Source organism: Polypterus senegalus, chromosome 2 (assembly GCF_016835505.1).
Source record: "Polypterus senegalus isolate Bchr_013 chromosome 2, ASM1683550v1, whole genome shotgun sequence".
Classification (NCBI taxonomy): domain Eukaryota; kingdom Metazoa; phylum Chordata; class Cladistia; order Polypteriformes; family Polypteridae; genus Polypterus; species Polypterus senegalus.
Window position 1 is genome coordinate 8,018,777 of NC_053155.1, and position 15,110 is coordinate 8,033,886.

At 38.8% G+C, this 15,110-nt stretch overlaps 2 protein-coding genes across 6 annotated transcripts in view; both read right to left on the bottom strand.

The window, feature by feature from the left end:
• The window catches only part of LOC120521855 (NACHT, LRR and PYD domains-containing protein 12-like), a 1,152,437-nt gene that overhangs the window by 230,901 nt on the left and 906,426 nt on the right, over positions 1-15,110 (bottom strand). The gene's annotated exons all lie outside the window — the stretch shown is intronic.
• LOC120521933 (E3 ubiquitin/ISG15 ligase TRIM25-like) overlaps positions 1-15,110 on the bottom strand; it is a 49,024-nt gene that overhangs the window by 21,579 nt on the left and 12,335 nt on the right. For all 3 annotated transcript variants that reach the window (XM_039743201.1, XM_039743206.1, XM_039743212.1), the window contains exon 4: positions 13,415-13,577. In XM_039743201.1, coding sequence (XP_039599135.1) covers positions 13,415-13,577 — 163 coding nt within the window. The remainder of the gene's footprint in view (positions 1-13,414; positions 13,578-15,110) is intronic.

Genomic DNA, 15,110 nt, shown 5'->3' on the forward strand with positions numbered 1-15,110 from the left:
CTACTTCATCCCTCAAATTGAAATGGATATCAGGAGCTAATTCTGACACAACATCTTTTTGTTTATGTTGTTCTGACTCCAAGGATTTAATTTTATCAAATAGACGTTCAGACCTGAGGCCCCACATTTTACTCATTTGATATTCTGTACTATCTCAAAGGAGAACGTAAGAAATTGGAGTGGAAAGACTGGGACGATAACATTGTCAAAAAAGAAAGCTGAGGTCAAAACAGAGGTCAAGAATCAAATCTCAAAGTTAGAGTGTTACTGTGGCAACAGCAATGCAAAGCTCAGAATGGAGCCATCTGCTGACAAAACAAGATGCAGTCAAAAATAATGTCATCAAATTATTCAACTATAAAATGAGACTCAGACCCAAAAAACAAATGTCAAAAATGGATTTTCTAGTTAAGAAAACCCAAAACAGAAGTATATATATATATATATATATATATATATATATATATATATATATATATATATATATATATACATATAAAGGAGAGTTGGGATCCGAGAGACTGTGTTTGTGTGTTTGTGTAGGGATCGAGAGTTAAGGCGGGTCGGGAGTCACGTGATCATCTCCCCTCCCATTCACGTCATTTCATTCACTTCATTTCGCTCTGAGCTGAGCTACGCACCTGACGTGGTCTTGCCGTTCTTTTTCCTTAGTGTTTAGTCCTCTCTCCTTTACTGATTTACTGTTTACTCGACGCAGTACTTACTGAATAGTATTCTTTCCTTTAGTGTTTCTACTTAGTGTTTCTTAGTGTTTAGTAGACGCGGTGTGCCGGTGTTCCCGGCGGTGTTGCGGTTTACTGTTACTTTCTACTTCATTTTTGTACTTTAGTGTTTAGTAGACTTTTACTTTATCTCATTTACTGTTGTTCTCGGGTTTGCCGTTTTTCCCGTTTCTATTTTTATGCAACATGTTCACGAATTAGTCATAGAGAAAATTTATATACTTTGGCTCCAGCAGGACAAACCAAAAATGTTGTATATAAAGAAGCTCTATAAGTTGCATGTAGATACATAATTATTCCAACTACAGCGACTGCAGCGAAGCGCACGTGGTCTTCTAGTATATATATATATATATATTGTGGAGGAGTGCCGGCTTTCCATGCCGGTCCGCACCCCCAGGCTGCCAGAAGGAGCTCTCCCGACAGCAGGATCGTGCCCCGAGTTCCAGCAGGGCCTTATGGACTATGTAGTGTTTTTACACAGCCCTGCTGGATACCTTGGGACCACCGAGTCGCTGTAGGGGGCTCATGGGCTCTTGTGTGCCCTATAACCCGGGAGTACATCACGGTCATGTGACAGGAAGGAACGACGTGCTCCCGGGTTGAAGAAAAGGACTGTTTGCCCTGACCCGGAAGGAATAAGGAACTGTGGACTGTTGGGACAGGAACACCTCCGGGTCAGGGGCTATAAAAGGACGGTGCCTCAGTCCAGACACAGAGCTGTGCTGGGTGGGAGAGGAGCAAAGTGTCTGGGCGAGGAGGAGAGGTTATTGTGTTTAGCTAGTAGTTAAATATATGAGTAGTGTGGAGGGTGCTTTGTGCACGTTTTGTGAAGAAAATAAAAGGTATTGGACTTTTACCTGGTGTCTGGAATTCTACCTCAGGGTTCAAGGGAGAACTAGCGCCCCCTACTGCCACAATATATATATATATTTATATATATATTATATAGAATTAAACATATCCATCCATCTATCTATATCCTAACTACAGGGTCACAGAGGTCTGTTGGAGCCAATCCCAGCCAACACAGGGCACAAGGCAGGAAACACACCCTGGGCAGAATGCCAGCCCACCACAGGACACACACACTAGGGACAATTTAGGATTGCCAATGCACCTAACCTGCATGTCTTTGGACTGTGGGAAGAAAACCACGCAGACACAGGGAGAACATGCAAACTCCATGCAGGCAGGACCCGTGAAGTGAACCCAGATCTCCTAACTGCGAGGCAGCAGCACTACCACTGTGCCACCGTGCCACCCAAGTAAATATATATATTTCTAGAAAAATATAATAAATCATTAATTACATCACCTAGTCTGTCTGGCATTTAAACGTTTACTTTTCTTCAAACTTTGGTCACTGCAGTCTGCTGAGGCAAAGTTTCTGGAAAAATTAGCACGGGCAAGTATAATATTAGTATCTGGGAGTTTCTGTAAATGAATGGTACCAACTTCAATACTTGATCTATCAACTTGTACGATTAACTGTGATGTCCGAGCACTGCTGCAATAGAAAAGAGGAGTGCTGCCATCCATATTCATTTTTGCTTCATTTTTGTTACAGAGGTAATGGGAGAGCTGGCCAAATTAGAATTTTTAATAAAGCATTTTAGTAATTAGCAAAGCCCACAATCTGTTGTATCTGTTTTAAGTTCTCTGTGGATTTCCAGTTTAGAAATGCATTGACGTTTAAGCAAAATGACACCTTTTATTCGTTAACTAAAAGAATTTCATATGCAAGCTTTCGAGGCAACTGAGGCCCCTTCTTCTGTACATCTTGCCTGAAGAAGGGGCCTGAGTTGCCTCGAAAGCTTGCATATTGAAATCCTTTTAGTTAGCCAATAAAAGGTGTCATTTTTCTTGGCTTTTCTCTACATTCATAATGGCTAACACAGTACAACACCCTAGTACTACTGACTTTTAATTAATCCATAGCTACAATTTTACAGGTAGTGTCATAATGCAAAAAATAGTACTTCATTTTTATTAAAAGTAACATTTTCCTAGGTTAACAAATAAATGATTACTGCTAAATCTTTCCCTCATCCCTTGCACGTTGAATGTGAATATGAAGATATTTAGAAAAGTTGTTACCAAAAATCCCTGTTGTGGGGATCCAGAAAATGTAGTCTTGATACAAACCTTAAATTAATTAATAACCAAAAAAAATAAGGTGTATAATTAGACCAAGGGATAAAACCAGACCCTCCACCAGGGCATCTGTAATAGAAATTTAGTTCAAATTAAAACTAAAAATATATCACCAGTTCAGCAAGAACTATGCAGTTTTAAATGCTGTTTATTGAACATTTGCTCTCTTGGCAGACAGCTGTTTTGGTAAATGATATTATATTAAGTACAAAATCTGATCTGTGTCTTCTCACTGAAACCTGGCTTAGTAAATGTGACACTGTTCCCCTAGCTGAGGCGTCACCAGATGGATACTCGTTCCTTCATAAGTCTAGAGATTCTGGTCGAGGAGGAGGCCTTGGAATAATTCATTGTAACAAAATGCAAATCACGTCTAAAAATCTAGGCAACTTTACATCCTTTGAGGCATTCATTTTAAATATTAAAACAGATTCCAACACAATTATAGTGCTAGTCTACAGACCACCAGGGCCATATTCATTGTTCATGACTGAATTTAGCAACCTTCTATCTGATTTGGCTATAAATTATGATCACGTAGTTCTGATGGGGGATTTTAATGTACACATTGATGTGGAAACTGACACTTTTAGCAAATGTTTTACTTATTTGTTAAATTCAGTAGGATTTTGTCAGATTGTCAAAGGTCCAACTCATAATCATAACCACACATTAGATTTAATTATAACTTACAAAGTTGAAATTCAAAATTTAAATATTACTCCATTAAATAAAAAAATAATTCCAACCACTACTTAATTACATTTTAGTACTGCCCTTGCCAACGCACTCACAGATTAAAACAAAGACAGTGCACATCTAGATTGTAATTCTGCTTCAAAATTTATAGATACCTTGAGTAAGTCGAGTGTAATTGTGGAAAACCATTTAGATCAGTTAACATCAAATGTAAACGTGGAAAACAATTTAGATCAGCTAACATCACATTATAATGTGACCTTGAGAGATGCTCTGGACACAGTGGCTCCCCTTAAAACAAAAGTGATCAAAGCACATAGAAACTCTCCCTGGTTTAATGAAAACACTCAAGCTCTTAAATTAGAGTGTGAAAACTGGAGCAGATGGAGAACAACAAAGCTACATGTCTTTCAAATTGCATGGACAGAGAGTGTTAATAAATATAAAAAAGCCCTCTTTAAAGCTCGCTCAGAATACTATTCTACATTAATAGATAGCAATAATAAAAATCCTCGGGTACTGTTTAGAACAGTGGCTAAATTAACAAATGGGAATTCAGATCAACAGTGCAAAATACCAACAGATATTAGCAGTACAGACTTTATGAACTTCTTCAATGAGAAAATTAAAAATATAAGATCCCAGATCTCAGCATCACAGTACAAACCAAATACTAGCTTAGCAGACCCTGCCTCACATTGCATTCAGCACTTTAGTAATTTTAATCCTGTAACTGAGCAGGAAGTCTTAACTTTAATTTCTAAAATGAAGCCCACTACTTGTTCCCTAGATCCAGTGCCAACAAAACTAGTAAAAGTGCAATGGATGTTCTTGCAGCGCCTATTCTAAACATTATCAATAGTTCATTATTGCATGGCACAGTACCTGATGCACTAAAAGTGTCAGTCATTAAACCTTTACTTAAAAAGTCAGACCTAGACCCACACATACTAAATAATTATAGGCCTATTTCAAATTTACCTTTTCTCTAAAATACTAGAAAAAGTAGTCGCCAGTCAGCTTCAGTCACACCTTACGCATTACAATTTATTTGAGAAATTCCAGTCTGGTTTCCGCACTGGTCATAGTACAGAAATGGCACTAACGCGGGTTGTAAATGACATTCTGATATCCTCTGATGAAGGAAACTCCACTGTAATTATGTTGTTGGACTTAAGTGCAGCATTTGACACCATTGACCATTCTATTTTACTGCACAGGCTAGAAAATGATGTTGGGCTTACAGGCCCCGTGCTCGCTTGGTTCAGTTCTTATTTATCAAATCGATTCCAGTATGTACAGAAATGTGCTGACAGTACTCCATCATTATACACAGAAGTTCAATATGGTGTCCCGCAGGGCTCAGTACTGGGACCTTTACTGTTTTCACTTTACATGCTTCCACTGGGATCTCTCATTAGGAAACATAATGTTAATTTTCGGCGGCACGGTGGCGCAGTGGTGGCGCTGCTGCCTCGCAGTTAGGAGAAACGGGTTCACTTCCCGGGTCCTCCCTGTGTGGAGTTTGCATGTTCTCCCCGTGTTGGTGGGTTTCCTCCGGGCGCTCCGGTTTCCTCCCACAGTCCAAAGACATGTAGGTTAGGTGGATTGGCGATTCTAAATTGACCCTAGTGTGTGCTTGGTGTGTGGTTGTGTTTGTGTGTGTCCTGCGGTGGGTTGGCACGCTGCCCAGGATTGGTTCCTGCCTTGTGCCCTGTGTTAGCTGGGATTGGCTCCAGCAGACCCCCATGACCCTGTGTTCGGATTCAGCGGGTTGGAAAATGGATGGATGGATGTTAATTTTCACTCGTATGCAGATGACACCCAGTTATACCTATCATTTAGATCAAATGAATTTTCTCCAATGTTGTCTTTAATTAGTTGTGTTAGTGAATTAAAGGAGTGGATGAATGAGAACTACTTGTCTTTAAATACAGATAAAACAGAGATGTTAATTGTTGGAGGGAATGACGCTGATCACAGCAATATTTTGTTATCATTTAACTCAGTTGGAATCCCAATTAATTTTACTGAATCAGCCCGCAATCTCGGAGTTCTCTTTGACTCTAGCATGTCATTTAAAGCACATATTACAAAGTTGTCCAAAACATGTTTCTTTCATCTTAAAAATGTTAGGAAATTAAGGTGCTTTCTAAATAAACAGGATTCTGAGAAATTAATTCCTGCATTTATTTCTAGTAGCATTGACTACAGCAATGCGTTGTTCACTGGATGTTCAAACTGTTCTTTATACAGCCTCCAGTTAATCCACAATGCTGCTGCAAGAATTATTATAAGAACAAGAAAATACGAATACATAACTCCAGTTCTTAAATCCTTACACTGGCTCCCGGTTAAGTTTAGGGCAGATTTCAAAATCCTCCTTTTAACATATAAAGCACTAAATGGCCAAGGTCTGGCTTACTTGTCTGAACTTATCATGACTTACAAACCCGAGCGCACATTAAGACCTCAAGATGCCGGTCTGCTTAGGATTCCAATGATTAAGAAAATAACAGGGGGAGGTCGAGCTTTTAGTTACAGGGCCCCTAAACTGTGGGTGGTCTGCCTGCTACTATAAGAGATGCCCCTTCGGTCTCAGCTTTCAAATCCTGGCTGAAGACTCACTACTTCAGTTTAGCACACCCTGACTAGAGCTGCTGATTAACTGTACAGACTGCATCTCTGTTGTTAGTCATTAGCACTAAAACATAAGTAACATGATAGTTATAATTGGATACTAACCCTCACCTACTCTGCTTCTCTTCTCGGTACTCAAATGTGGCACTTGGTGCCTACGCCCCACCTGCCAAGTTGTTTTGCCTGCCTAAGGTAAAGTCATCCCTGATGGAGGATCGCAGGAATCGTGGGAAAGAGGGGTCCTTTCATCAAATTGGCTGGCCCAGCACTGTTTCATCTGTGGAATGGACAAATGGGGGAGGCAGCTTGATGGATGAGGTATCCTAGACTCTAAACAAATCCAAATCTTATAATGGGATATCCTCTACTGTTAAATTCTGCTACATACTTCTAAAATTTTTATTTGTATACTGTATTGAGGATTTGTTCTGTTCTGTGTATTGTATTGTATTGACCCCTTCTTTTGACACCCACTGCACGCCCAACCTACCTGGAAAGGGGTCTCTCTTTGAACTTCCTTTCCTGAGGTTTCTTCCATTTTTCCCTACAAGGTTTTTTTGGGAGTTTTTCCTTGTCTTCTTAGAGAGTCAAGGCTGGGGGGCTGTCAAGAGGCAGGGCCTGTTAAAGCCCATTGCGGCACTCCTTGTTTGATTTTGGGCTATACAAAAATAAACTGTATTGTATTGTATTGTATGTGAATATCATCAATTTATGCAGATACTCCTCAAAGCACCTCCAAATCTATAATTCACAAATGATTTAAATACTACTGAGGCTTTGTCTTATCTACACGGCATTCAAAGTGTCTGTTAGAAGTAATGAAAATGCTTTCCTATTCATCTTCTTTAACTTGAATAAACTGTATGCACTGTCCAAGCCCATTTTTTGTAATTACAGCTGAACCATTAATTTCATTTAATGACGTAGAATTAATGGGCACACTTATTCTTTACATTATTCTTATTAAGTTCACAGTAATCTTTTCATGCCAATACACCAACCTAATTTTTTTAAAATCCTAAGATCAGATCTTTGATTACACCACCTGCCTCACTTCCTTTGTTGTCCCTGACTTGTCTTTATTGTCTGACTCTGTTTGTCTTTGCTTTCTTGCCCAAACTGTACCCACTATGAAGGCCACATCCTCCCTTCTTGATGTCACTCCAGCTCATCTCTTCAGAGAGACTTTGATGGTGATGGCCTCTTCTTCACAGCTGGTTATTAACACTAGAATTACCAGAGCCTACGAAAAAACTCGTAATTCCGTCCCACCTTAAATCGCTTAAAATCGTTCACAGCTCTCCACCAGCGCCTTTTGTCATCTAAATGTGCTGATAAAAATCAGGCTGCAAGCAGCCGGCTATTCCATCCCCCCACCGACTTAGAACGTGCACAAACTTCTCCCAGCTCATGCCTTGATTGATTATCTGGGAGTGAAGTGGAGTTTTAGAGTGGAAATAATAGATCATTATTTGGAACACACACATTTCACGTGTGTTCCGTTTCTACAGTAATCCATGTAAACACATTTTTAAAACAGAAACGTTTTTCATTTTGTAGTAGTAAATGACAAAATGTAAGCATAAACTATATAATGTATGAAGCCTGAAGTCCAAATATCAAACACTTTTACAAAAGGTACAAATATAACAGAACAAGTATGCTTTTATTCAAAAATATAACTGCAGAAAAATGCCATCTTAGCATGCTATATTGACACATACTTACTACAGCTGCCACGGTAGCGTAATGGTATCAGCCGCTGACTAGTATCCAAAAGGTCATGAGTTTGATCCCACATGGTTCAGTTTTGAGAAGTAAACTGCTCTTATTCTTACTATTTTAGAATAAAAACACGCATTTGATTTCAGTGTGTAACAGCCAGTGTAATTTATGATACTTGTAAAGGTTAGTTTTTTTATTCACTTTTCATTCTCTCAGTCGTGTTCAGGATTCTTCCCTACCCCCCATCTGAGAATGCTCTTTTCACATAAAGATGCGCTGTAGCTCTGCAGCGTACTTGTGACTGCATTCTCGTACCAATGCTTGCGAACTGAAGTGCCTGCGTGCACTTTTCGTGGCATTACACATCTATTTTTTTGAGCATGCCCGTGTCGCTCAAACACAGGAACATATGTTGGTGTACAAGAATAAAAACAAGTGCACTTTTATTCTAGACTATAAGTGAAGAAAAATAAAGCAAGTTACAGTAGGCGGTTGATACGACAGCTTGCGTGGTGCAATGCTAAGAACTGCTGATTTCCGATCCGTGCTATATAAAATCATCACATTCAAATATTAACAATTTCCACACACCCTTCCTACATTCACGACATGTGTACTTGTTGCAGTGTACACATCTCTCTGTGCTATGGTTCCTATTACACTGAATGAGCACCTGACATTGTACTTTCTTCCCTATATAAATCACATTCGAGCTATAGCGCGTCTCCAAATAAATCACATTTGAGTTATAGCGCATCTTTATGTGAAAACAGCATTGTCAGATTTGGGGGGGGGATCGTGAACGCGACTGAGAGAATGGAACTGAATAAAAAAATACTGAAATCAAATGTATGTTTTTATTCTAAAATAGTTAAGTACATGCAATATTATTTGAAAACGAACAGCGTCAGATCAGGTTTGAATACACGCTGCGACGCTGAACTCCCTGTCTATCTACATAGTAATAACAGTAATTTTATTATTATATAGGAGCTTCCCTGTCTGCCTATCATATAGTGCCTTTCCTTCCTACCTACCTATATATCTATCCCCTTAACTGTTTTTTATATATCTATTATACAGTGCCTTCCCTGTTTATTTATATATCTAGTGCCTTCTCTGCCTGTTTGTCTGTCTGATTGCATATAGCGCTGAACTTACTGCTCTGTACTATTCTGTCCTCTGCATGTCCTGGAGTACAAAAGAAACAGCACCATACAGCAACATGGAGACTGGCAAGATCGGGGAAAAAACATGCGGTCACTGATTACAAACCGCAAGATGAATGAAAGAGACAATATATGTAAAAACATCATCGCAGTCCTTTTTTTTTATTCAGTTCCATTCTCTCAGTCGCATTCACGATCCCCCCCGCAAATCTGACAATGCTGTTTTCACATAAAGATGCGCTATAACTCAAATGTGATTTATTTGGAGACGCGCTATACTCAATGTGATTTATTTGGAGACGCGCTATACTCAAATGTTATTTATATAGCAAAGAAAGTACAATGTCAGGTGCTCATTCAGTGTAATAGGAACCATAGCACAGAGAGATGTGTACACTGCAACAAGTACACATGTCGTGAATGTAGGAAGGGTGTGTGGGAATTGTTAATATTTGAATGTGATGATTTTATACAGCACGGATCGAAATCAGCAGTTCTAGCATTGCACCACGCAGCTGTCGATCAACCGCCTACTGTAACTTGCTTTATTTTTTCTTCACTTATAGTCTAGAATAAAAGTGCACTTGTTTTTTATTCTTGTACACCAACATATGTTCCTGTGTTTGAGCGACACGGGCATGCTAAGAAAGATAGACGTGTAATGCCACGAAAAGTGCACGCAGACACTTCAGTTCGCAAGTATTGGTACGAGAATGTAGTCACAAGTACGCTGCAGAGCTACAACACGTGTTTATGTAAAAACAGCATTCTCAGATGGGGGGTAGGGAAGGATCCTGAACACGACTAAGAGAATGAAAAGTGAATAAAAAAAAAACTAACCTTTACAAGTATCATAAATTACACCGGCTGTTACACACTGAAATCAAATGCATGTTTTTATTCTAAAATATTAAGAATAAGAGCAGTTTACTTCTCAAAACTGAACCATGTGGGATCAAACTCATGACCTTTTGGATACTAGTCAGCGGCTGATACCATTACGCTATCGTGGCAGCTGAAGTAAGTATGTGTCAATATGGCATGCTAAGGTGGCTTTTTTCTGCAGTTATATTTTTGAATAAAAGCATACTTGTTCTGTTATATGTGTACCTTTTGTGAAAGTGTTTCTTTGATATTTGGACTTCAGGCTTCATACATTATATAGTTTATGCTTACATTTTGTCATTTACTACTACAATATGAAAACGTTTCTGTTTTAAAAATGTGTTTACACGGATTATAGAAACGAACACACGTGAAATGTGTGTGTTCCAAATAATGATCTATTATTTCCACTCTAAAACTCCACTTCACTCCCAGATAATCAATCAAGGCATGAGCTGGGAGAAGTTTGTGCACGTTCTAAGTCGGTGGGGGGATGGAATAGCCGGCTGCTTGCAACCTGATTTTTATCAGCACATTTCGATGACAAAAGACGCTGGTGGAGAGCTGTGAATGATTTTAAGAAGCGATTTAAGGTGGGACGGAATTACGAGTTTTTTCGTAGGCTCTGGTAATTCTAGTGTTAATTGTTCTTTTACAATTGCCACAGTCCTGAATTCTTCAAGTGTACAGTAGTCCAGGCTGTGTTAAAAAAATTGAGTTCCTTTAAGAATGTCTGTCCTATTTCAAAATAGTGTTTCTCTCTAAAGCTTGTTCTTTTTCGTTTTGTCCATCCTTGGTAATGATACTATTCTGTAGTCATTCTGCTTTTAGAGTTCTTCATAGTCTTCTCTTGTGAAGGACACCAGAGTCTTGATGCTTCTTGAGATTGTGCCATTTTGATTTTTCTGGATATAAGTGCCACTTTTGGTGCACTCCTTGACTACCATAAAAATCGGAGGTATAGTGATGGTCTGGCTTGTCTCTTACACTAAACACAGAACATTTTCTGTCAAAGTTAGGATCTAGGTCTTCTCATCTGCTGTTGTCTCATGTGGAGTCCCTCAGGACTGTAATTTAGGGTCAGTTTTCTTTTCTATTTATATATTACCATTGGGATGGATAATTTAAAAATGCAATATTTCCTTTCAATTTTATGCTGTTGATATATATTAGAGTGATTAGGCAGATCCAAGCAACTATAGGCCACTAAGCTTAACGTAAATCACAAGGTTGTGGAAGGAATTATTAAAGAAAAGATCAAGTAGCACATGGCAAGAACAGGAGTTTTACTGAACAGTCAGCGTGGGGTCAGAAGGGGGAGGTCGTGTTTTACTAACAGGCTGGAATTCTATGAGGAGGCAACAAAAGGATACGATCAGAGTGGAGCAGATGAGATTATTTATCTGGACTTTCAGAAAGCATTTGATAAGGTGCCACATGAGAGGTTGGGCATCAAATTAAAGAAGTGGGAGTTCATCATTTTATTTATAGATTTTTGATATTTTTTTATTTATTTTGATACACCTTGTTAATCCCCAAGGAAATTTTCTTGGAGCTGTCAGTGTGCAGGGTTAGCCATGACTATACAATTTCCTCAGACACAGGAAGCAGAAGGTTATGGTGTTAGGAACCTTATCAGAATTGGCTGATGTTAGGATTGGTGTACAGCAGGGGTCAGTATGGGGCTCCACTGCTATTTTTAATATATAAATGATTTGGATAGGAATATAAATAACAAGCAGATGAAATTTAATATTAGCAAATGTAAAGAATTACACATAGGAAGTAAAAATGTCACGTTTGAATACACAATGGGCAGCTGGAAAATCGAGAGTACGCCTTATGGGAAGGATTTAGGAGTCATAGTGGACTCTAACCTATCAACTTCCCAACAGTGTTCAGAAGCCATTAAGAAGGCTAACAGAATGTCAGGTTATATAGTGCCTTGATGTGTGGAGTACAAGTCACAGGAGGTTCTGCTCAAGCTTTATAACACACTGGCCCACTCCAGGCTACAAAATGGACATAGCAGCGCTAGAAAAGCTAAGAGAAGAGCGACTAGGCTGATTCAGGTCTACAGGGGTTGAATTATGAGGAAAGATTAAAAGAGCTGAACCTTTACAGTTTAACCAAAAGAAGATTAAGAGGTGACATGATTGAAGTGTTTAAAATTATGAAGTGAATTAGTCCAGTGGATCGAGATTTGTATTTTAAAATGAGTTCATCAAGAACACGGGGACACAGTTGGAAACTTGTTAAGGGTAAATTCACACAAACATTAGGAAGATTTTCTTCACACAAAGAGTGACAGACACTTGGAATAAGTGACCAAGTAGTGTGGTAGACAGTAAGACGTTAGGGACTTTCAAAACTCGACTTGATGTTACCTTGGAGGAGTTAAGTGGACAGGCTTGGTGAGCTTTGCTGGGTTGCATGTCCTGCTCTTGTCTAGTTTGTTCTGACTTAATTATAAGAATCTTTATTTGTCTGTGAAACTTAATAATGCTTTCTCTTTGAAGGCCCTTCCTGGCATTAAGATTAGCATGTGTATGCTGGGACATCAGTTAATCGTATTTACAACATTTGAAAGTGATTCAGAATACTGCCGCCAGATATTAACTGGTACTGAGAAAAGAAGACATTCTGGTTTTAGTACCCCATTCAATGGCTTCCAGTTCATTTTAGGATTCATTTCAAAGTCATGCATTTTGTCTTTAAAGCTCTGAATGACTCGGCCCCATTCTATATGGCTGACTTATTTTTACCCCACTTAACCACTCGTTGTTTTTAAATCTTCATCCATCAGCTACTGTTAGATGTGCCTCAATCACAATTAAAACTTAGGGGCATTGTGCCTCCTCAGAATCTGCCCCAATACTGTGGATTGTTAAAGCTGCTCCTTCTACTACTCTTTTTAAGATGGGCAGTCAAAACGCACCTTTTTGCATTAGTTTTGAGTGTGTCAACATGCAGGTTTATATACTTGTCTTTTCCTTTATGTCTTGATATCCCTATATCATGATTATATGGTTTGTAACTTTGGTGTACCTTTTTTATTTTTAAAAAGTAGAGCACTTTGGTTAGCACAGTGATGTTTTTAAATAGGTTTTACATTGTAAGTACAATTCTCTTGCTTACTGTAATATTTTCATTAAAATTTCAAGAGATCTGATTGTAAAGCAATTGTTTAATGTGAGAGTGTGATATCACTCAGCTCATCCCTATTAAAAGCACTATATATACTACAGAAATCTTGATATTAAAGGCTAGTATTTTGAATTTTAAAGAGCAGTCCTTCTTTATGCGTACCACCTCTCAGTTTTCTCTTACTGTCACTCTGGCCCTTGTAATTGACTCAACAGACATAGAGAGACGCAACATGAACAGACGCTGTACCTGATAGAGTCCTTGACATGATGTCCCACTGGCTGACCTTCTCCACACTCTTCTTCAGACATGACAGCTCCTTTCTCAGGTCCTCAGAAGAAAAATCAGCAGTGACAGTGAAGTTGAGGAAGTTTCCATTATCAGGAGGAAGGTTACAGCAAGACAAGAAAATCTGCATCAGGAGAGGAGAGAAGATGAAGTGAAATAAAAAGAAAAGCTTGTTAGAACATCTTTAAAGGGCATTTCTGGTGGGCAGTCAGTTTAAGTTTAAAGGGTGCCATCATCTTTCATTAATTTATTGATTATTTATGACAGAGTGGTGTAGTGGAGCGTAATAATTTATTATGATGGGACTGAGGGTGCAGAATTAACTCGGCACACAAGACAAGGCATTATGGTGTGTGGAACTTAAAATTTAAAGGTGAAATTGGGGATTGCAGTGTCAGCACTTGAGATACTTTTGTAAAGTTCTGATATGAAGTTAGTTTAATTAAATGTAAAGACTTACATATGTATGAAGAAAGCCAGTCAGTCAGTCAGCCATTGTCCAACCCGCTATATCCTAACACAGGGTCATGGAGGCCATTCAGTGTATTTATACAATGGAATGTCTGCAACTAGAAAATGAAACTGACGAGAGAAACTTGAGGTGTTTGTGTACTCAGTACCATCCTCAACCAGGCAGGGTAGAGAATGCTGAAATGAAGCAGCATTACACAGTGCCACTGTTGTGTTGAACAGAATTCATGAAATGTTCTTCCCTATCCTTTACAGCACACTTGTTATTCCACATCAGCTGTGTTTTGGAGCTCCAAACACCATAAAAATGGGCTGAAGTCTCCAGAAAAGAGCCACAAAGCAGGCCATGACCTTCACTAGCCAACCTAGAAGAGGCTTATCCAGTCCAGCAAACTCCCAACTACTAACTGCAGGATTCAGCATTACCAGAACACAAAAATAGGAAGCGGGCTTTGAAAGTTATATGACTATAAAAGTGCCAAAATATATGAAATGGCCTATAAGAGAGAGGGCAGTGTAGAAAAGAGGGCAACATATTTTTAATGATAGGAGAAATTGTTAACAAAAAGAAGGTAAAAAGAAAGTGCTCAATGGTGCTGTTGCCTCAAAGACAATCCAAAAACCAAACAGGTCTAAATTCACAATCTGTAAGAGAAAATGAGGGACATAAACTAAACAAGTAGAGTAACCAAACATACAAAGAAAGAGGCAATACTCACAATAACTCACAATATTATCAGACTGCTCGGCTGCAGGGTCTCACTTCTGGTTGAGAATATAAAGCAAGATGGAGGACCCAGCAGCTGTGATGTCAGGATGGCGGCACCCATTGAGGGGCCCATCCACAAAACACACAGAATGGAGGCAAATTCTAAAGGACAGTACAGAATTACAAACATAACAGAAAGTGCAAAAACATTGAAAAAGAAACTTCACTAGAGATAATAAAACATAAAATACATAATTTCAGAACATTACTTTACATATTGTAACAGTTTCAAAAGTTTTGTGTGCAATTTTGGTCACCATATTGGAAAAATAAGAGAACAGAACAAAAGAGAGTCACGAGACAAGAGAGGTGACGGGACAGTGGGGTTTGATCTGTGAGGAAATTTTGAAGGATTTAAATCTGATCAGTTTAAAGACAAAGGCCTGAGGAGGAGACCTGGCTTCAGTGTCATCATTT